General features: G+C 46.5%; 1 protein-coding gene across 3 annotated transcripts in view; it reads left to right on the top strand.

The window, feature by feature from the left end:
* LOC135378435 (uncharacterized) overlaps window positions 1-23,289 on the top strand; it is a 662,816-nt gene that overhangs the window by 504,080 nt on the left and 135,447 nt on the right. For all 3 annotated transcript variants that reach the window (XM_064611464.1, XM_064611465.1, XM_064611466.1), the window contains 4 exons: window positions 14,841-14,961; window positions 16,427-16,526; window positions 18,327-18,422; window positions 20,298-20,414. In XM_064611464.1, the coding sequence (XP_064467534.1) occupies window positions 14,841-14,961; window positions 16,427-16,526; window positions 18,327-18,422; window positions 20,298-20,414 (434 nt within the window). The remainder of the gene's footprint in view (window positions 1-14,840; window positions 14,962-16,426; window positions 16,527-18,326; window positions 18,423-20,297; window positions 20,415-23,289) is intronic.

Raw genomic sequence — 23,289 nt, 5'->3', positions numbered from 1 at the left:
CGTCTTTTAGTCGTCAGTCGTCGTCTGGACAACTAACAAACGATACTGATATTTTTTCAAGGTGTTGTTTCATTTCTGAACTACACCGGGAAGCGCAATCGCCGGTGGTGCGACACGAGCCTAATAAGCTGGAACCTCGGCGCTCCTCAAAGCTGTCTCTCGCAAATTCTGCTTGTGCGTCATTTCTATTGCCCCGTAAACGCTGTGCAGTTGAAGGCGACTTTGAAATGCATTTGACCCATGCCGTTTAATTTTGAGGTGTTGGAAGAACTGGAGGTGCAGGAGTAGTGAAATGTATCAAAAAGTCTGTTGGGCTCTTGCTGCGAAAGAAAGTTCTGTACCAAGCAACACAGAAAAGTAACCGCAAATGAGGCCAGATTTCACATACAATACCGTTCTCTCGTAACAACAACTTTGCACCGCTTTACTGCTGAGCCCAACGGGAACGCCAGTTTTCGTAGTCCGTCTTGCAAGCTCTCATTGAATCTGAATCGACCAGGCAAGTTTTTGATTAGCTCTTTTTTAACCTCCTTTGCATAGAGTAAGAGATCACACGAAATAGGCATAATGGGCACACGTATCAAATGGGTCAAACCAGCGGCATGGTCGAGTGGATAAATGCATCCAGTGGATAAATGGTGGTCGTGCTGAAGACTGGGAGGTAGAGCGTTCCAATCCTGTCACTGGCTATGCTGTCTGAAGTTTTCACTGCCCTTTTCCGGCAGACTATCCGGACGGATGTCGGCACAGTTCCCCCTGAAGTTTGCCCAGGACGCATACTAGCCCCACTGTTCCCCCTACTTCCTGCTGTCCTCTCTTCATCTGGCCACGTCTGTACGCCGCTCATAGCCACAGTTGCTTCGCGGTGCTAACGTATAATTTTAAAAAATGGGAAATATGACCTTCGAATGTATAATGAAAATTTCTGTAATGAGCAGTACGAAATTTCACTAGACACCCCAGCGTCATATCAAGCACACGTAACAGCACAGAAGAATATATGTGCTCTCGTCATGGGTACCCACGTCCAAATTGGCTTTTAACTATAAATGCAAGGTGAAAGTAAGATGGTGACGAGTGGTAGACAGAATCGTGCTTCTGTGTGGTTTTACGTAAACGTTGCGGTTTTGAATCGTCCTTTTTTTTTTAATTTCTTTCATTTTCTCTGGCTTCTACTTCTTCGTTTCCTTTTGTCACATTGTGAATTTTAGGTTCCTACTAGTAGAATAGCTTGCAAGCATCTGTATATTTTGCTTGAAGACCTTTATCAGTGTCAGCTAGTGTTCGTTGCTGTGTTGCTGTGATCACACCAGGACGGAGCCATGGACATGGTATGGATGAGGTGATGTTTCAAGCTCAGGCACCTCTGCTACAGGGGTTAAACGTTGGCCATTATAGATAACCAACTTAAAAGGAGCTTGAACACGCTTAATATGCTGCGATACAGCTAGAACCGTTTCTTTCACAAACACGTTTAACTGGACGTTGGAAAAGAAAGTAGCATAGATAAGATTAGCTAAAGCGATAACGTGACTGTTACACATTCGTAGAGGTCCTGGGGAGGAATGGAAGGGCGTTGCGAGTCACGTTTTGATGACGCTTGATTACAGAGCACGATTTTTGGCGACCCGTTGAGAACAAGCCCTCTTGTTGTCGTGGGTCATTATTTTCTGGTTCAATTTAAGCAACGCTGGGCAAGGTGCGAAAAAGAATGAACGAAAACTGAGATTGCGATCGTACAGGGTGTGCCCTTTTTTCTGGTGCTCCCTACGAAGCTTCGCTGCTGTTCCAACTGTTTCGCGGTGCATGTATTGGCAATACCGGCTCGGTTTTGCTTTGGCACACTTTTTTTCTTGCTCAGTAATGTCTTTTCTCACGACACCGCGAGGCAAAGGGTCTCGCCAAGACCAGTTTTTTGTTCTCTTTCTCTTTTTCTGTTTAATGCCTTTAAACCAAAGGAGTCGATCATGCATACGAGCAGCAGCAGTGTGTGCACGTTTCCCGTTGCGTATGCCTGAAATGTATGCCTCATGTGTGCTTGTATGTCTGTGTGCCCGATCTGTTTGACTCGCCCATGTAATCACGCGCATGTAATCACGCGCATGTAATGGCGTGGGGTGCAGCGACTCATGCGGTGAAACCCATTATGACATCATCGTCGTGTATATGTTTCATACGCTGTGTCTAACTTGTTTTTGCTTTGTGTAATTGTAATACAATAAAAGTGCAACCGTTGTTATTGCTGCTGTGAGCAGCATGACTAAAGCTCGACAAGGTACGCACCCCAGGAGCTCTCACAGTCAGCCCACACACTTCGAACGCCTTTCTTCTTTTCCTTTCTTGTCGAGGCCAACCATAGCGGCTACGGACAATACAAAAGCGAGTTGCCATGGAATATTTTATGTGCTGGACATTGTGCGATATTCTGCTTGTTACATTGCAGCTGTCCCCTTGCTAAAAGAGACAAACAAAGCACAAACTGGGGTTTGTGTCTTGTCCCCCCTTTTTGATCTCCTAATACAAGGCAAAATGACAAAGCGTCATGGTCGTGTTGCAAGGCCTAAAGCGCTGGACTGTTCGATTGATTTTTTTTGCAAAATTTTTAAATTGCTTTTAAGAAATTAAATTTGAAAAGTTTGTGGGGAGAATTCGTTCCGTTTTAGTTTCCTTGTAAGTCCGTTAAATTGTGCCACGTGTTAGGCACTTGTAGTAATGGATGGATGAATGCATAAAGGAAATTATATGGCAGGTTCACGAATGTGGATCTGTCTACTCCACGACAAGCTTAAAGGCATTTTGTGGTAGAATGTGTACGTGTTACATCTCTATCGGCAAAGCTCCCCACTCACATGTTACGTCCATGACAGCTTACATCGATACCAGGAAATTTGTGTGTGGACCGGGACCAGTGGCACGAAGGGGGGGGGGGGGGGGAGCCTTCAAACGACCTTCATCACATTTCTGCGAGAGAGATTCACCCGTGAATGATTGCGCTTTCGAAATATTTTACCCCGTCTAATAACTTCCCGATCGCGTGGGAGAAAAGTCTTCTTTCCGTCGCACGCTTGACTGCACGGGGTAATCACTGGCATGGAGTTCCTCGTTTGGCCGATCTCCGCCTCTGGAGGCGTCCAACAGTTCTTTTCATTTGAACCGACAGACAACCAACTACCGGACAAGGACGTCGTGGGAATAAAATGCGTCTTTAACATTATTGTTTTGGTCGAACGAGTCTTCGCTGTTTGTGCGTCCAGTGCGTCCAACTTTGGAGTACGTATTTAACTGTTAGATGCGGTTCAGCAATCTAGTTACGTAAGTGGATGGACTCTGGCTTTGGAGTCAACATTTCGAAGAGAGACTGTTCACTGGACACACTCATACTGACAGGGACCTGTAGGACTGTCTCGTGTTCTAAATATTTCCTGTACTCACTATATACTTTGCTGTAGTTGTGTTCACTCCTAGAACGGCATACGTCAGCTCGTTCACAGCTTCTGTCTGCTCCCGCCTCATGAAAAAAAAAAAAAAAAGCATTCTGTGTGACTCAGCGTAACTGGAACTGCAGTTGCTTATCAGAGTGCGTGGTCAACTGTACTGGTCTACACATTTCTGCGCCACTGAGAATCCTACGTGGCGCGTACCGTTTTCTAAGTGCATTGACACCTGCAGCGCGATATTTGTAAAAAAGGAGATAAAGCATGTTTGGGGATCTTCAAAAACATGCATGGCCTCGTAAACCCCTCGACGGATTTTGAAATCACGATTTGTGCATTAGCTAAATCTCGTTATTTGTTATGTGCCACTCTTTTACAGTACCGCTTGCATTTTGGTGCAGGGCGTGCAATATCGTAACCTCAGAACGCAGGAGGAGCTATACAAGTGACACCCATCTGCAGATCAGTACATTCTTTGGAATTTATTATTTATAAGATGTGATTGTCAGGTTATATTCATACTGTAGTTGGTCTTAGTGGACTTTCGGTAGAAGCTGCCTTATTTTGCAGAGAGGGATTTGAGGATGGCGCGTAATGCAACCAGTGGCAGTTTTCGGATGGAACCGACCCCAATTTCCACTTCTGAACTGACCTAATTGCTACTCCTGAGCTAATATCAATGTCACTGCACTTGAAACCGTTCTTTACATGTACCAGCCCATGATAACCCGCAACACCGGGATCATAACGATGTTTCAAAAATGTTCATGTTTGGTTATCTGTGCACGGCCGGAGACACTGGAACTAAAGACAACGGTGCCAATAACGCGTACCCACTTACAGTAACAATCTTTGTCACGAGCGAATTAGTTCTGCAGCGCGTCCCACTATTATGTTAGGTCTACAACTTCGAAAGCAGGACCCTCTGATTCTCATGGTCAGCTCTTCATGTATAGGGTCAGTGGCGTTGTCCAGGACACTGAACGCGGTCAATAACAGAGGGCTAGTTCGATCTGTTGCTTTCTTTGTCTTGTTTGTGTGAGCTTAATTGTCTTCTAGTACACTGAACCTGCGCTGGGTCCTCTACCTGCCCCTTACGCAACGCTGAAAAGGTGTTTCACCTACTCATGCGCTCCGAATCTCATTCTGTTCTCAATTTTATATTTATGCCTCCATCTGCAGTACTCCCCCTCATGCAATATGTATAAACTTTTACGATCACGGTATTCATTATCTACCTACTTATGTGCAATCTTACGTCATATACCACTCCTTCCGTGACCCCTGCTTGCCGATGATACAACTCACTATAACGTACCAGTAAGATCGAGTAGGGGAAAAAAAGCACTCGTAAAATCCGATAGCGCGTGTTACATGAATACGTCCGACTTTCCAACAGGGGGCCATACTGGCCTTGCTCCTGTAGACTTGTCTGGTCTCTTGTATGGATATGGGGCAGTAGTGTGCTCGAGAGTTTTATCTGCTACAATTAGGCCTAGCTTAGGGCCACGGAGTCATTCATCATGGCGTAGCCTCGTATCCATTTTAATTGGTTTCCTGTAAGAAAGAAAGCCGAAACGGAAGCCGATGTAACCGAAACGGCGTCGTAACGGGTTGCTATCGGCCAATCAGAGTACGGCGTAACGGGACGCCCTCTGGCGTCGCGCCGCTCTGCCGTGATAGAATGCCTTAATAGGGGAATATCACATTAGCTTGTTTGCGTCATGCTTACATTTTGTTTTCCTTCTATTGGAATGCTGGAAAGCGGCGTTTGGTGTCAGGTTAAGGCAGGTTAGGTCAACGGCTTTTTCTAAGCTGACTCGCGACATACAGGAAAAAGTAATCCTCAGTTGGAATGTGCTCCCCATTCTGGCTTGATATCAGCGAATATTCCTCGAAGCTTGTTTCGGTTGGCTGAGATGTTGGGGGTGTGTAAAATAAAGTTTCTCCGATGGACGCATTGTACCGGCATTCATATTTATGCCCAATAATTTATCTGGGGAGCAGTGTCGCAAGCGTACCTTGTAGAGAGTACGAGGTTGAGCTAGTATTTGGCCAGCAATCAGTTTATTTCCATAACTATATATCTCAACCGAGCAAATTTGCCGCTTCATCAACAGTCGTTCGTCTGTCACACACAACCGTGTCGTTTTCGTGCGCAGTGTAGACATTTGTGGCCATGCATGGGGTTCTTTCTTCAGCTTACACGACAATTTCTGAACCTTGCAGTCCATTTGCGGAAATCGCGTTTTCCCTTATTGCTCTGGAAGTGTTCGATTTCGGCTCCAATACACATGCTGGCCTTGAAAAGAGGGTTTGCTGAACACTGCTCATTTTGAACCAAGCGCAAATACTGTGCAAATCAGCCATAGTTAACACCGTGACAGCAACAGTGAAACTGACGTAGCAACTTAGAGCCTGGAAGACGTGGAATAATGGAAACGCCGCCTAGACGTAGGCACGAGAACGACAGTTATTGACAACAGGAACACAAAGTATGCGTTGAAACTGTAGCGCCCTGCTACATCAGCACCGTCAATCGCGATCATCTGCGTGCCGCCCTGAGTTCTTCTTTTAGATTCATCGAAAACAGTTGAGTAAAGCGATTGATCTTGCGGAGCCCAGCAGCCTGATTCCTTTCGCTCTCCAACTGGTGACCCTGACGTGATTCGCTGGTCGATGGAAAATTTGGAATGGTGAAGGGCCGAATTGCGCCGAACATGGTGTTCTTCGTTTGGGTCACCAAATGTAGAGGAGGTGGTCTTCCTTTTCACGAGTCCTGACTGGCGACGATGGAATGTACCAGAATGTACGGCCTCACGCTAGGACGGTTCCGGTAGAACTGACGGGCCAGTGCGGTAGCGCGCGGCAGCAGGGTCGATTCGCCGTCGTCCTCCACGTGCCGCTACATCATTCCCCCCTCAGACGCGGACCGGTGCGGTGCGGTGGAGGTTCGCCCGATACCAAGTCGGGAAGGATGACGACGGCACGTGGACGAGGGACAGCTTGGCATACGGCTTGAGTTCGCGGCAGTGGGTAGAGCAGTTGCATGATGACTTGGGCAAGAGCAGTGTAAGCCGGGCGGGTTCCAGTGAAGGGCTGAAGCGGCGTGGTCGAGAAGGCGACAGTACCGCAACCGGTACGTGAGCGGTGAGCTCGTAGGGTTGTCGCCTGGAAATTGCCGAAGAGGACCGTCGTGAAGCACGGGGAGACTGGGAGTAGAACTCACTGTGGCCTCTGTGTGTACCCCCGTGGAACGTTGACCCCGGTGCCACCTGTCGGCCAGGGAGTTCCATCGATGCCCGCCTGGACAGCGGCCACGCCATCGGGCCCTCCAGAAGATTCCATCATCATCGATCGGACTCGTGTAGAGGAAGACCACCGTCCTCTACAAAGCGAAGCGTTGATTCGTTTTTGTATTTTCGCGCAATACACCGAGACATCCGAGCCGACGTCAGCATCGTCATTGACTTTCACCGAATACTTTCTCACGAAAAATCCTCTTCACTGCACAGACACCAGCAGGACCAGTCGACGGGAAAAGCACCAATCATGCGCTCGCTTAACCTTTATTTTCACATCCACGACTTTCATCCGCTGAATCACTTGAACGTGCCCAAAACTTAACGACACCTGCGTGCCACCTGCAATGCATTCTTCTATCCCAGTTTTCTGTTTCAAATATTTAACTGTACTCGAATCATAGCTTCGAACGGTTTTCTTTTTCCAGCCACTCCATCACTCTCCCCGTATAGATTTCTCTTTATTTTCTCCAGTTGCCGAACAATAAACGGGCACATTCATCTTTCTATAATGCGTCCACTATAAATAATTCACAGACTAACGAACTTCGGTGATTAGGTCACATCCCCCCCCCTTAGTTCCAGTCCCCTTCTTGAACTTGAACGTGACCCTGACCCCCTCGGCGCACCCACCTAAGGGGCTCCCTCCCCGCCCTCGGATTAAGAATTCTCGACACGCCTGCTTCAATACGAAAGTTACTCTGTCAGGATTATAAATAATCGGTAAGGAATCCGCGGAGAAAAAACGCATATCTGCTGTACCGCCGTAACGCTACGCGGCTGCACGGGCTGCCGACAGGTCGGTCATGGGGATATAGCCTCAGACTATTCTTTTTTACGCCACTCAAGGGAGGATGTGTTTTGCTTTTGTTGCATGGCAAATGATCAACGGCGTTCCGCCTGTGTCATTTCGTGCAAAGTGGCATCGGCGGCTGGATTGTGGGACACTTCGTTTGGGACACAGTGTAGATGTTGATGCTAGCGAAGGTCGGGTGTTAACGGTGGTTATGTACAAGGAACGTGGTACTTGAACGGTACACCGAAAGAAGGAAAATGAGCAGAGATCATGTCCAAGAGAGAGGATGCCCTCGTGGTCTGACTTTTTCGGTTTAACTGCCTTTCCCGCATTTGGGTTGTGCACCGTGTGCCATTTTTACATCTGAAACTGATTTTTTTTTCTTGCTTTCTCTTTGCCAAGGTCAACCGCAGATCAAGATGCACATTTTTTTTTTTCAAAACATTCCTTCCTTGGGAAATAGTCACAAACACCGCATGTTCTAACATAAAATGTGCTTCGACTAATTTATTGTTGAGCTCATAAGTAATGCTTACATCAGACACAAACCACTTTGTTTTAAGTATGATGATTAAGGAGTTTACCGGCCAAGGGCGATACTCTACCCCGTTCTAAAGGAACTGTCGGCACAGTTCCGTTAGAAGTCGGCCCAGGACGCACATTCCCCCAGGGCGTGACGTTGCCTACCTCTGTAAGGCCGACAACGGCGAGCCCTTTCACCAGCACCACCACCAAGTCCTACCCCGTTGCTTGCGATAATGTGATGAAATGGTATAATAGCGAGTTTTAGTAGATCACACGCCTTTGCGTACATAAGGGATAGCGTTGATGGTTATGCGCTGATGTTCTGATAGTTGATAATAGAAAGAGAGCATCGCGCACTGCGGAGAACCACCAACGCTACCCCTTACATACGCTATGCGATAGCGTACCATGTACTAACACTCTCTAATAGTCCCTTCACAGTAAGGACCGAATTCCTACGGTGTCCAGACTCCAGAAAGTGTAGAAGTTATTTTAGGACAGAGCGTTGGTGGGCTGGATTTGGCCCTGGACAAAGCAATTTTGACACAGTGAGAGGGCATGCGTGCGTACAAGCTGCTGCTATATAATTTACCTGATACTTGATGCACCGTAATACGTCTTTGGATTTCGGGGAGAAATCGGATTTTGCGCAGTTCAGAAATCTTTACTTATGATACTGCCAGTCCTACTCACACGGGTGCATTATGTTTCGACGTAATGTTCTTTTTTAGACGCCCACGCTCACATATAAACAAAACGTAAACGAATAGCAAAGTGCCTGTCAACCGTGGAGCTTTGTTGATTGATGAAGGCTTGTTTACCGAGTCGTATACTGCGACGCACCTGCCTGCTATTGGTGGCGGCGTGCGACATTCTTTTAATTTTTACGAGTCCAGAGGGACGAAATGTACACAGTCGGCTTCTGCTTTCTGCTCGGTCGCTGGTGCTGACTCCCAGACAATGCTGCGGACTGGGAGATGATGAGTTCGAATCAGACTTGTACGCATATTGAGTACCGTACTCGAAATACTGGATTCTAAATATTAAAGGAAGCTCCTCAGCACAAGAGCCGCCGATATTTGAAACAGCGACTGTTCTTTTGGTCCCAGACATTCTTCCCGACCCTTACCGGTTCAGTGGTTTATGTACATTGCTATGTATTTTAACTACTTTTGTTAGTATTTTAATGTCTCTTAGTTATTTTTCGAAAGGTATTCGTACTCTACTTCAAATACATTTTTTTGTATTATCTGCCCAATACTCTACGTAAGTACTTTTCGTTCGTCTATTTGTCTTCGTACGATTTTCGTATTTATCGTTTCTTCTTCTGCTTTTTATGCATTGTGGAAAAGGACAACAGCTTATGCACCAACTGGAATATTTTTCGAAGAAGAGAGGATGGCTGACTGACGAACAGTGTGAAATACAAATCCTACACGGAACCATAATGTCCCATGACACTCATCACTTTCCTGACGAGTACTCAAATACCTTAAACGTATAATACTACTGTCCTTAACTGTACTAATGTACTTAAATACTACTGTCTTGAGTACGTTTTAGGTATTAAGTGCTCTACTCTAATTACTTTCTGTTCCAAATATTTGTATACCGTATCTTAATTACGTTCTCCCTGCACGGTTTAGTGTCGTATTTTAAATACTCCGTGTCCTAGTTATACTCGCATTTAAGAATATTTCTAGGGTCTTGTACATGTCTGGTTAAAATCCAAACACCGGCCGTGCTGTCTGAGATCTACCCTGGGCTCTCCCAGAAACTTTCGAGGCAGATGTCGACCCAGCTAACCCAGATGTCGGCTCAAGACGCAAACTTACCCCCCCCCCCCCCCGGTTTCACTCTTCTCCTCCGTCCTGCCCTCTATCTATCTATCTGTCCATGTCTGCACCCAGCTCATGACCCCAGTTACTTTGCGGTGATGACACGTAAAAAACATAGGGCGTTTCTTCTGCGTCCTGAAGCACAGTCGGCACCAGCATTGTCAGTTTAATATCGGCAGCGGTGTTATCTCTTTGATGTTCCGAATTAGTATCTGCATTCAGTGAACGTAGCGCGGGTTGTAATTTTAAAGACGGGATACTTGTGACGGGATGCGCTGCTGCTGTTCCGGGAACGGCGAAAAATGCTTCCTCGCGGCATCATCACCGACGTGGGCTGCGAATTGATCGGGGAATAAGATTACCTGGAAGTCATGAATATACCGGCCAAATATCGAACTACCTTCGTTGAGCATTTAATGGCAGTTTCTCTCTCTCTTTTCTGATAAATGTAGTGTAGCACCACGCCTTCGAGAAACATGTCGCAGCGGTGCCCCACAGTGCTGAAATGGGCTGTAGTTTGTATCTGGTACACACACTGAAGCACAAGTAGCCACGGACAGGACGACTGTCTGAACGAAGGCTATTTCTCGTCGTGTCCCTGGCGGTCTGTGCTGTGCACAGCGGTACGCGGCGACCAAATGGTTGCTATATTGGGAAAAGCGTGTTGGGTTTGCACACTTCATAATTACTGTTGAGATCTGGCATATCCCGAATCCCGAAATTCCGGGGTCCGGGCTGTCTTTTCACATCCCGGTATTTTTTTTTCGAAAAAATCCTGGGATTTCGGGATTTGCGGAGGATACTGCAAACCCAATGTTGGAGCTCTTGCGACGCAGAACAGTGTAGCAATTATTAGTTATTCAATTTCTAGCACGCGTTTTGAATGACAATTCTTTCTCCTTAGCTGCCTTTTAAGCAGTCCAATAGCGTACGCATCTGATTTTTTTTATTTATTTTTTATTTTTTGCGGGATGCCGGTAGTCAGGCTTTCACTGTTGACGCCTGTGACACGCGCGCCGGAGTTTCGTGCGTTGCCTTCATTGTTTGAGGTGGCGCGCCCGTGAACAACGGCACAACGAAGGAAGAAAAAGCAAGTGTTTTCGGAAACCAGCCTTTTCCTCAACATCAAGCAGCCGGGGGTATTCATCTCCTGTTGCTTGGCAAGTTTTGATGCCAGTGATTCAGTTTTGGAAGTCGAATCTTTCTTTCGTATTCGGTGACAGCATGAAATAAATTCGTGGGCGTTATATGCGTGACAACTGCGAATAAAAACAACCCTTTCAGTTGAGGAGAACATAAAGCAGGGCTTATTAGTTTTTGGATAAGAAGTGCAGCATATTAAAAACGAATATTTTGATTAATACGCAGTGACAGAACGCCGAGGAGAGACACACGAGAATCATGAGTTGCTACACAAAGGCTGTACATGCGTGCTATTTCGGTTTTAAGCCAATCCCGAGCTTCTGTCCCGGGATCCCGGGATTAGTCAGGAAAACTACCGAAATCCCGGGACTGTAAAAGTGGCCCGGGATTCCCAACCCTAAGCATAATTACTTCTGCGCAACAGAGTGATGATTGTTTAACACTCACTTAGCTAATAATAATAGTTCGTGACTTTACGCCGTTAGACAGCCGTGATAATGAACGACGGCGCAGTGGACTGCCTGTGGATCCATTTTGCCCACATGCGAATTAACGTACACCGCGGTCTCGGCACACGGCGCACCTATTTAAAACGGGCCCGAGAGATGCATTTTGGTCGCCTGCGTTTTCCCGTATTGTTATCGGAAGTTTTGGACTTCAGCCCCAATACATCTTCTGGCCTTGAAAGGATGGTGGGATGAACAGTGGGGGGCTCATATTTCATCAAGCGCGAACGCAACGCAAATCAGCCATAGTTAATCTCGTGGCAGGGACAATGAAACTGACGCAGCAACCTTGGAAGCCGTGGAAAGACGGAAACGTCGCCTAGTCATAGACCCGAGAACGACAGTGTCTATAGCAACTTGTGCCCTGCCACTAAGTTGCTGGCGTCCTCGGCCGAGTTCGAATCCACAACCTTCTAGGATCAACAGGCAGATAGGCTACCAACTGATCCTCCGAGGCCGGTCTCATTTTTACGGGACACTCAGTATGAATGATGATGACTTGGGTACTACAGGGTTAGCCAAGATAAACTTCGGGGTTTGTAACGAAGATAAAACAAATAAGAACAGTGTCGGGGAGCAAAAGTAGACGTTAGAGGACGTATTACGCTACAAAAGTTTATGTCCATATTGCCACTTGGTCCGCTTCTCAGCCGATAAATCGTGAAAATAAAAAAAAAATAAAAAACGCTGCTGCCTAACATTTCCAATCGGCTATACCTGTGTTTCAGCTCCTTTCCATCAGATAGCGAAACGGCGAAACGTGGAATGGGACGCGTTGCAGAGCACGACTCTGCATTCAGTTCCATTTGTCACTTGGTTTCGATGTCGTCTGCAACGCCGCGTTCAGCCGTTTCGCCATCTGATGGAAAGGAGCTGAAACACAGGTATAGCCGCTTGGAAATGTTAGGCAGCGACGGTTTTTTAATTTGCACGATTTATCCGCAGAGAAACATACCAAGTGGAAGTATCGACATCAAATGTTGGGGCATAATACGTCCTTTAACATCTACTTTAGCTTCACGAAACAAACTGTTTTTATTTGTTTTATCTTCGTTACAAACCCCGAAGTTTATCTTGGCGAACCCTGTATGTATGTCAACATCAGGCTATATTGTTTGGAATGTCCAGTAGATGCGGTACACACAAATGCACCGCTCTAGCATTGACATGGTTAGGAGACGATCAAAGACGGGAGGCAGTGTTCTGTCCGTAATGAAATGTCCAAGGGTGGCCGACTTTACGGGCCTCTGTGGCTCCGTTGGTAGCTTCCTAGCTGGGAGGAGCTCTCCCGGGTTCTGTCAGGTTCCATCGGAAATCGTCCTCCGCGAAGACGCTAACTGCTACCAAATGTAGCGCAGGTTAAGAAGAGCACGAGCGGGCAATGTCAATGCACTTACCGATCAACAGTGTGGCGTTGGCTCGTGGGATCATGACCAAAACTGTCCCTCGAAGTAAAACCCGCAATTGTTATTTCTTTCTGTCTGCATAGTGAGAACTTTCACACAGGGTCTGATCTGGCTCGATCGAGTTCTCCATTCCGAGCTATTCCAGTCGCTACAGCAGCCGCCATCATTTTGTTTGGCTTTTCCGGCGACTACCATATTTCCATCTTTCATGTGCTTAGGCATCTTGAGGCTTGTATTGTGTTCGTCTCTTTGTGTGTGCCAGCCTCAGGTCAGTTACTTTCCACCATGTTCACCAGATATACCTTGCGTACGTCACTGCGTGTTACATGTATGTGTGTGCGCGTGTGAAAAAAAAAAGAAAAAAAGAAAACATGTAGCGGGTAAGGTGAAGAGAGTGAGTGATTCCTTTCGCTGAATGAGACCCCTTGGCAAGCCATCGGCATGCAGTGCCAGAGCCAGCGTAGCTCAGTGGTTAGTGCATTCGACCGGCAATCGGGACGTTCTTTGGTCGATTTCCTATGTTACTGCGTGGCTTTTTCAACGTCGTCATATTTCGATCGTTCATGTTCTAAGGCACCTTGAGGCTTGTGTTCGTCTCTTTGTGCGTTCCAGCATCAGAACAGCGCTATACTTTCCACCGTTTAGTGACTTCGATTGTGCCTCCACAAGCACCGCCACGCAGGCGAAAGAAATTCGGGAGCAGCATCAGAGTTTTAGTAGATAGGGAGGTGGCCCCGTAACCGTTCCGCAGTCAGCAGGCGATCACACGCTTGCTTTGTAGTGGATGACATCACATTGCTGAATTTGGATTTGACGGCATGATTTATCGTGTCTTTTTCATTGCCTGCATCAATTCAGTAGATCTCTCTATTCCGTTTCTCCGGAAGAACAACTGCGCGCATGGAGGCCGAACAGAATTAAAATACTATATTTCGTAAGACCGCGGTCTATGAAACCGTCAGTGGCGCAATTGCAAGCATTCTTCCCCCCAATTCCCCGTGATGCGGAGGAAATATATAGCTTCCTTGTTTCCACTCCATAGAAAGAAGAAGAAAAAGACAGTGTGTGCGCTCATAAACTCGGCATACTCTTTTGTTGTTTCCATTTCTGTCTCTTCTCAGTTCGACTTCGTCTTCATTATCGTCATCGTCCTGGGTGGTTTGTGTAGCCACCCGTATTTCTTTTCGTTTGTTTTTGTTTGGAACGTCATGCCAAGGCTCCGCGCAGAGGTGGCCATCTACGGGAGCCAACGGTAATAACGCGAGCACGCCGTAGACTTCATTTCTCGTGATTGTGTGACTGATGCGTGTGTCCTCCCTACACATTAAGTACTGGTGGTTACCTTTGTAATTGGTCTAGATGAAGACGTTCTTCACGATAACTTTCGCAGAAGTAATTGGTCAGGCGGAAGATGAAGCTGCTCTGCAAACCACTTCTTACTCTCGTCTTGACTATTGTCTCCGTGTTTGTTTGTTTGTTTTTCTTGTTTTCATGTTTTTTTGTGTTTTTTTTTTTTTTTTTTTCAAAGTTGTAGTGAAGTAGTAGTGCGTGTGCGGTTCGCTTTAGGGATTTCAGATGGGAAGTGGAATGGAGGTGGGGCGGGGTTTTGTGAGCGTCCTGAGCTGAAGGCAAAGAAGAATAGCTCCGTTATTGTTCTTCCCGGATGTGACTGTGGTTTGTTGCTTCTAGTCTTTGTTGACGGAGTTCTTTAGAGCCTCGGTGTTGATCCTGGCGCCGAAAATGGTGTGTGAGCTACAGTAGTATCGTTCTCGCTTGAGAACGTAGTTGCACTGGGGTTTTGTGCTTGTTCTGCTTTAGAAGTTGATGTCGTACTGCCATATGTCTGCGCAGGTTATTTTTCTGCAACACGTCCGTTTTTTTTTTCTGCAGGCTGCAGAGATGCGGCAGGGCGAAGCGTTGTCGTCGTGCGGAGCGCAATCTTCAAGGAATTGCCTGATGTACCACCTTGTCAGCTGGCTTGCCTCCTCATGTACTTCCACACCATACCAAAGTAAGTAAATAGAAATAGAATTTTAGTGAACCGTACGCTATCATTTCGTGTACGCTACGATCAGACGCTGCGCATTCATCGCAAGCGCAAGACTCACCAAGCGCTCCTGCAACTGAGTCACACGACATTGACGGACGAAATATAATAACAATTGACAAGACGATATTAAACGAGATGCGCGAATCAATTTTTACCATATTTAATGTAATTTTGTACTTTTAGTACACCTTGTTTTTTTATTTCTACTAATAAAACACAGAAGTCCAAGAAGCAGTCTTGCCGGAATACTGCGAGGACCGTCTTGATAGCCAACCCTTTGACGTCGTGGCAGTGCGGGACAAATGGCCTATTATTCATCGTCAGAGTGCACTGAGCTCACTCATCACCTTGATTAAGAGCACAGCAGTGTTATCGTCTTTCTAGAGTATTTTTTACCTCTTCTATAGATCTGGAGTAGCTTGTCCCGCGGTAAATGGGCTCACATTTCCATATTTTTTTTCTCCTATCATCAGCATAATGCGAGCTGTTCCCGCAAAAAAATGCTGACGTACGCACGCTAATCCTGAAAAATTAGCTTACGCTCGCACGGTGTCCTTCCGTACGCCCCCACTGGTCATGCGCTGTGGCAGCGACGCTACATTATAGCGTGCGCAAAGTGATAGCGCACGATCCTGTAACAATGTGATATCTCAAGACTAGCCACCAGCCTCGGTGGACCAGTTGCGTCCACTTACTCATCCCCTCTTGAAGGTTCGAACACTGCCGAAGATGCCACCAACTTGAAAACGTAGTACAAGAGGCTTTGATGCCTCGTCCTCCATGAGGGACATCAACGCGATGTCCATTGCGCCAAGTGCGAAAAGTAACCCGGGATGGCGTCCCGCATGGCCGTAGTTCTCCAGCGACGTAAAACACCGCTACATTAATGATATCAATTGACAAGAGTAGCTATCGGTGCCATGCTCTCTTCTATGAAGCACAAATGTAAGGAAAGTACGCAATCACATTCATTTCTCTTCTGAAGCTGATCCTTACGCGCGACCAATCGATTATTTATATTGTTCAAAAATCATTTCTGGTATCATGAATCGAGAACGTGTTTGGTAATGAGGAATCGACTGAGAGGTTACCCAAGAGCTTTGGTTTACCAAACAAATAAGGGCTCGTCACTGCGCATGCCTAGGACCCCAAAAAGTGTTTTGCGTATTTCGTAGTGACGACTCCTGATTTCATGGAGGGGTACCCCACTCGAAAATGCTGTATTGTGTCGCAAATGTGCTGCGTAGAAGTTCTTTGATACTCCTTACGAAGCGCATGCGCGATGGCATTTGTCAGAGCCCAACGTGCTCTTGACAAACCTGAAACGCAACGCAGCGTTTGCCAATGTGCCACCTCAGAAGTTTTCCGATATTCCAGGAAAGTGTTTTGCTAATGTTACTGACCTATTACACGTAACTGATTCCAGGAAAGAAACTATCCTCCGTGGCTTCCAGGTTCTTGTCGACGCATCGGAGGCGACAGAGCAGTTCTGGACAACGCTGGACGAAGCCTTCAGCCTCGTTGAAGTGAGTTCTCCTGCTTCGAAATCGTTAAAGTGAACTAATGACGCATATACGTACATACATTTCATTCTGGGATTTATACATTTCCTTCAGTATAGTCACATTCTGTGACATTTCTATGTGATATGGCCCTTCCCAGCGCCACTTGAATTGGAATGAGTTCAGACTGGCACAAGTTGAGCATGGTATGAGTTGTCCTTGCAGGAGTTATCTTTGTGTAGGCTGTCCTTGTATGAGTTGCCTTGATATGAGCTGGGGTATAGTCGTTTCCTTGAAACTGAATGGCTCCTTTCCTCCATCCACTGGGGTCTAAGCGGGGTGCAGAGTCGAGGGTCGCACGCCTCGCACTTGTTCCTTTAATCGTATATGACTCTGTTGCGGTTTGGAATTCCTGTTCCTACGTCTGGGTAAGAGCATCATGGGGACAAGCGACTTCACGCAAACACGATGTTCGTCGTCTCTGTCTGTGAAGTCACATTTGTGTCACATTTGTGTTACACTGTCTAAAATGCCTATTTAGCGACCAGACTGCTAGACGCAGTAGAAGCATCGAAGCATCGAGCACGATGCCCATAGTAGCTGTCAATCTTTGTATGGGCGCTATCCTCCAGTTCGCGTTTCCGCTTGAAAACTTTGCCCCTGCCCTTGCATTTTTCTTTAGCCGTCCTGTAGTAGAATACCTCGGGTCGCAGTTTGTGTATACTTTGTGCCCCAGCTATCATGTGCGAAGTTTACAACAACAACAAAAACTGAATGCTTCACGCGAATGAAACCAGCCGAGTTGTTAGCGGTCGTGTTTCCAACTCGCCAGTATTTGTTTATTTTATTTTACGTAGTTTACGTTACGTAGTTAGTAGTTACGTAGTTTAGATAAACCTAATTGGCTATATTTTAAAGGCTGTAAAGGCGCTCTGCAACGTTCCAATTGACACCTCGGCGCGTGTACCAATATTTTAAAACTTAGCTAATTAGTCTTACATAATTAGTTGACTAGGTATGATGAAAGAATTAGTGGCGATTAAGATACACGACTGCTAGCAACATACAGCAGGTTTCATACGCGTGAGCAGCTGCGTCCGCTTTTAAATGTTGACACCATGTTACCTGGGTCACCTTGTGTATAAGCCACCAAAGGCTTACACTACCAAAATAAATGTAACATGCAGTACGAGAGTCCTTGGACTAGACACCATGTTAGGAGCTATTGTATCTGCTGAATAAGTAACAAGATGATTAAAAAAACAATGGGTAACGGTACAAACAGGCTAACCTGACTGCCTCCATGTAACAAATCATCTATTTGGACGCCTTCCAACTTCGCGCGACTCCTGGACTGAATTAAGAGATTCCTAATTCGAATAAAGTGACCAAATTTGATAAATATGTTTTATTGATCAAAAATGTAATGTCTGTAAATTTCGGTATTGATCATGCAGAATAAAGTTGGGCAACATGGCTTACTGAATACCAGCTTGAGACGTATTGGGTGATATTAGACCAATTAAGCTGACTAAATTTGTCACTTACTTTTCTGGTGCAGCACGATAAGCAAATTCTGGTTCATGAAAAAAAGCGTTCCTACACCTGCTACGAGCTGCTAATCTGATACTTCAGCGGTTCATTCAAATGTATGTTACATGCATCGACAAATTAACTGCTCGATAGTAACGAAAAACTTGCGTGTGATCTGGCATTATGAGAGTTTGTGGACAGCGGTATTTCGTTTCCTGTTTTTGCAGTCATGTTGTCCCCTCTTCGTGGTGTACTCTACGTTCTTTAATACGATTTCCATTGTAATTCCAGGCGAATATCAGTTCTGCCATCAGCTCTGTAGTCGTATGGAAGGGTGGAAGCCAACTGGATGGAAGAGGAACAGCTCTACCGCAGAGTAGGGTCAAGGTAGGCACCGTAACATTTCCTGCGCTAGTATATATTAAAATCTAATGATTTACTGCAGTTTGCGAGTTGCCTTAATTGAGAGTTTTATGGAACAACAGACGCTTCGTGACTCCCGACTATCGGTCACCACTATCAGTGCGCAGTGGGTTGAGTCATGGAATACTTCGTGCGGACAATACACGATATACAACGACTTATACGTTCTACGTGAGGTGCTGCGCGAAATCGTTTCGGAAACTTTGCCAAATGGACATAATAGATCATCCGAAAAAGTGTTTCTCTTTATTTCCTATTAGATGGCGCTGCCGTTCGTGATACGGAGTCACAGCAGGTGAGGCAACGTGGTTCACCCAAAACTCTTTGTGTCGTCACGCTACTAAAACCTGACTCGTGAAAGGAAAAGAGAACGCTCACGATTACCTAAACCACTCTATCGTACGCGTTGACATGCGAAGCCGTATCGCGTGGAATACAACGGTACGTAATAAAGTTTACCTTATATGATCATCACCATGTTTGCTTGTGTGAGTACCGCTCTCGGTGGATCAGTTAGTAGCGTGTTCACCAACTGATCCTAAGATTGCGAGTTCCGGCCGAGGACGCTAGCAACTGGTTGCAGGGCACAAGTTGCTCAGGTCTACTGCGAGGGGCGTTAAATACAGTGTGTTGTGCTTTCGGCGTACGTTGAAAAACCCTGAGGTGGGCAGAATTGATCGACCACTGTGATGTCGCTAGTGATCATAGTAGTTGTTTTATTATTATTTTTGTGAGGTAGAAGGTAAACGAACATAGACAAGCATTCTGCAACGCTGGGAATCATCAAGTTGTCACTAAAAATAGGACTTCACCACATAACGCGCTTAGGGGCGACAGGCTTAGAGACGAAGGACATCATCCTGTCCTGATCTATTGAAATTGGCGAAACTAATGGCGAATTCGGCTGGTCATTTCATGGCAACACGGCCTAGCGCTCGGAAATAGCTAGGTCGGCGCCCGAGCGGATCACGTAACCGTTGCCACCCGAACAGGAGTGCCAGGAATCTAGCGGTTTACTCGCTTGGATCACGCTAGAGGCATCGGGTTCCCTCGTCTGCTAATTCATGCGAACCTCGACGTACGGACCAATGAGGGGATATGACGACACCGGGTATAGTTCAGCAGTCCGCTGCCCGGTCGCTTTAGGACCGCGCGGAAAAAGTGCTAGCTGGCAAATCCCTTGCGCTCGGGAAGTGCCACGCGAGCATGCGAGATCTGACAAAACTAGCAAGAACAGGCGGGATCTGGCAAAAAAAGTTGCCACGTAATGACCACTCGAATTCGCCATGAGGCGAGAACGTTATCATTGGTTCGGGCGGTTGGCAAAGGTAGAAACAAGGTAGGAGGGATTAGCTCTGGTGAGCTACATAGGAAATGCCACGCCCATGTCGTGTAAGGCTGTCATTGGCAGGAGAGTCTAGGTTCCAGCCCTGGTACCGGCACATATTATTTTTTCTCGACTTCCACGAGATTCTTGGACATTTAGTGTCTTTACATTATTGCTTTTCCCTCAGATGGTGTTCACCTCATCTATTGGTGTTACGAAATATGTAGAGTGTAGCATGACATAGGCTAAACATAATGCGCGTGACGAAATAGTTGTTTGGTCACAGCGTTAACTTCGTAATGTACATATCGACCAGCACACCCCAGTGGAACTTCAGAAATGAAGAAATGTGCTGCTGTCCAGTTACGTTTGCCCGTTCTGTATACCCCACTCTCATTCTACGTAACTAGTTTGTGGTATACTAACTGGCTTCTGTCCAAAAAGACTGCCAGATGATTTTCTTTAAATTTTATTTTCCTTACATTACTTCATGGCGTTTCCTTTCATCTTAGATTGAACCAGCCCCTTCGTACGAGAAGTTGCTCCGGTTCATCACCAACGACAACCTGCTACCAGAGTTTGGAGGATGTTACGCTTACGACCACCAGGAGTGGATGGGTTTCCGGAAGGTAAATATGGCGAATGCCAACCTTTGGTTGTGAATGGAAGCTACTCAGTGGGGGCCTTTCCACATGTAGCCTTGCTGTAATGAAATAGAATTCACGTCGTTGCACGCTCAGCCGTTGTGCAACTTCAGACACTTTGCCAATTGTTGTGAAGAAGAAAGAACGTGAGGGCTCGAGTTAATTCAATACATGGAAAAATACTGCTTTGGCAACGGCTCATCATGGTTTCAGCTTCATGGTTTAATGCCTACAGGCAAAGGTGCACTACACCATTGTAATTCAGGACACAAAGAGACGGTCGCCTGTATACGAAAATCACTTTAGAACGCAATATTCTTCTTCTTCTATCTCAGTGGTTTTGTGCTTCTTTCCTACAATCATTATGTAAGCAGCCTAACTGCTTCTGCGTTTTTACGGTAATATACCATTGTCGTGTCATGCTGTAGTTGCTTAAAGGGACTATCACATCGGGAAACGTGTATATAAGGAAAGTACGATAATATTCGTCACCGCTTCCCAGTAACTTCGCAAAGTCTCTCTTCCGAAAACAGCTTAGATATTAAATACACGAGATTTCTATACTTAAATACACATGAGGATTAAATACACGAGATTCGCTCTCCCTCTGAAGCTAAGGAAGCCCCAACGATAGTAGCTCCATGATGACATCAGCCAGGCACATGAATGGAAGCTCAGAGCAGGCGATTGTCTCCGATGTCGTCTTCTTCGCGTTCGCACCGCAACATACTCAATGCAAAGTTCTCGGGAAATACGCCGACTTTCGCTTACCAGTGTCAGTTCTGACGCGACCCTGTTGCGTGGAGCACGCTGTTACGCACCTGGCTGTGCGATCACGTCCGTGCTAACCAGAAACAATATTCCACAAGCCGATCACGGACTCTCCACGACTAGCAGACGCCGTCCCTCCCTCCCTCCCTTCCTCCCTCCCTCCTGCCCGGTTGCCAAGGGCCCTCGAGCCGCTCTCTGATTGTACTTGTCCGCGCCAAAGGGCGCTCACTGATTGGCCTTGTCCGAGTGACGTTTTCTGCGATATCCAGAGAGGGAATTCCGGAATACTCTCAACATCCGTCGTCTACTTTTGCCATGCGTTATATCAAACTGCACTGGAACAACTCCACTAATTCGCGTAGGATTTCCCGCGTTATTGTCAGTGATGAACGCCGAGTAAAACAGCACTACAGTTTCGGAATCCACCGCGACAGATTCGACAGTCCCTTTAAGTACAAATGACAGTCAAGTATGCCTCGATACACCGCTGCTTAGTGTATATGGAACCGCATGCTGCATGGAATACCTCCTGTGTAAGTGGAAGAGAATAAGCACTGTCTTGGAAAGGAAGTTACACCCCGACATTATACAGAGCTATACTTCGAGGGAAATCCAATTCAAGATCATAATTAAAGCTAACGGCAACCAAACAAGTTCCGTTGCGGTTCGAAGCTTGCACATTGGACGTCCTTAAGGGGACGGTCGCATCCTTATACAGTCGATTTTGAAACTCTTGTGTCGTTCTACTCCTCGTGGACCACTGATCACTGTATCGAAAATCCCACGCGAAAGAGTGCCTTTGGTTGGCTGCTATTCGATATAGCAGAGCAGACGCCGAATGTTGAGAGTATGCCGGAAATCGTTCTCTGGAAGAAGGCGAAAACATCATTCCCTATATCGCCAAGCAGAGGACAACCTTGAGAAAAGCAATGCCGCGGGCCTCCGGACGGCTCCTTTCTCCTCTCACTGCCGCCCTCTCACTCCTCCCGTTCGGGAGTGACGTCCCGCTGATGTCGTTGCCGCCGGAGCCTCTGCAGCCGCGGAGACAGCGCTGATATTTAAATTCGTTTATTTAATATCTGAGCACGTTTCGGAGGAAAAAAATTAGCCAAGTAGATTGTCGGTCGATGGCGGACATAGTGGTATCTGTTTCGTTGGTTTCCGGATGTGACCGTCCCTTTAACCAGGTGAATACGTATAGGAGCTGCACAGGGCCAATCTGTAGCAGGATCCATCGTCGGAATGCTACACATAGACTATGTCACACTGTGACGTTGGGCAATCCGTAAGGATTCCATGACTTTCGGTCAAGTGAGCCTGAGTGTGGAGGGTACATTGTTTTAGTTTGAGCCCTGCAGCATGCACATCCATAGAGCTACGCTCGGGATCTCGTCACAAATATCGTCGTTACAACTAGCCGTTCCCTCTTGATATTTCCCGTGTGGCAAAATTAGGATTGCATACGGACATACCTGCGGATTAGTGATGATACGGCAAATGTATAACACCATAGTCACGGATTATTTATGGCCTTATTTTCAATCTCAGAAAGATAATGTGCATATTGTCATCAACGGCAAATCTACGTGCATGGATGGCAGCCCCTAAAGACAGCTTGTAGCATACCGCAAATTGGAAGTGGACGTGTTGACTGCAGTGTTCTGAATGAAAATGCCACAAAAATCGAAGGCTTATCTGGGAGGCTTATCTCGCTTATCTGAACGCCTTGATATCCACCCTCCGTCGTTCAGAGAGCGAATTCCCGGATAAGATAATCAAGTACGGGGATTGATGCAATCCTTCCAGCACTTCTCTTGTTCTCGTAGAACATCGGAGACATCCATGCCCAGTTCTTCTTTAGCCCAAGCTTAGAGGGGTTTGAATAGGGACGCTCGCATACATGTATGCACTTTTTTGTGTGTGCGCAGTAGAAATCTGACACCCATTGCGCTTCTCAGGAGCCATCACTACGCTCTGTCTATATCAGTCTTCCGTGACTGACCTCTGACCAAAAGGGGACTCAAAAAATAGAACAGACGGCTTACGCAGGCGGCGACATGCCAACGCCAGCAAACGCCAAGGGCGGAGA

This window comes from Ornithodoros turicata, chromosome 1 (assembly GCF_037126465.1).
Source record: "Ornithodoros turicata isolate Travis chromosome 1, ASM3712646v1, whole genome shotgun sequence".
NCBI lineage: Eukaryota > Metazoa > Arthropoda > Arachnida > Ixodida > Argasidae > Ornithodoros > Ornithodoros turicata.
This window is presented reverse-complemented; position numbering and strand designations above follow the sequence as displayed.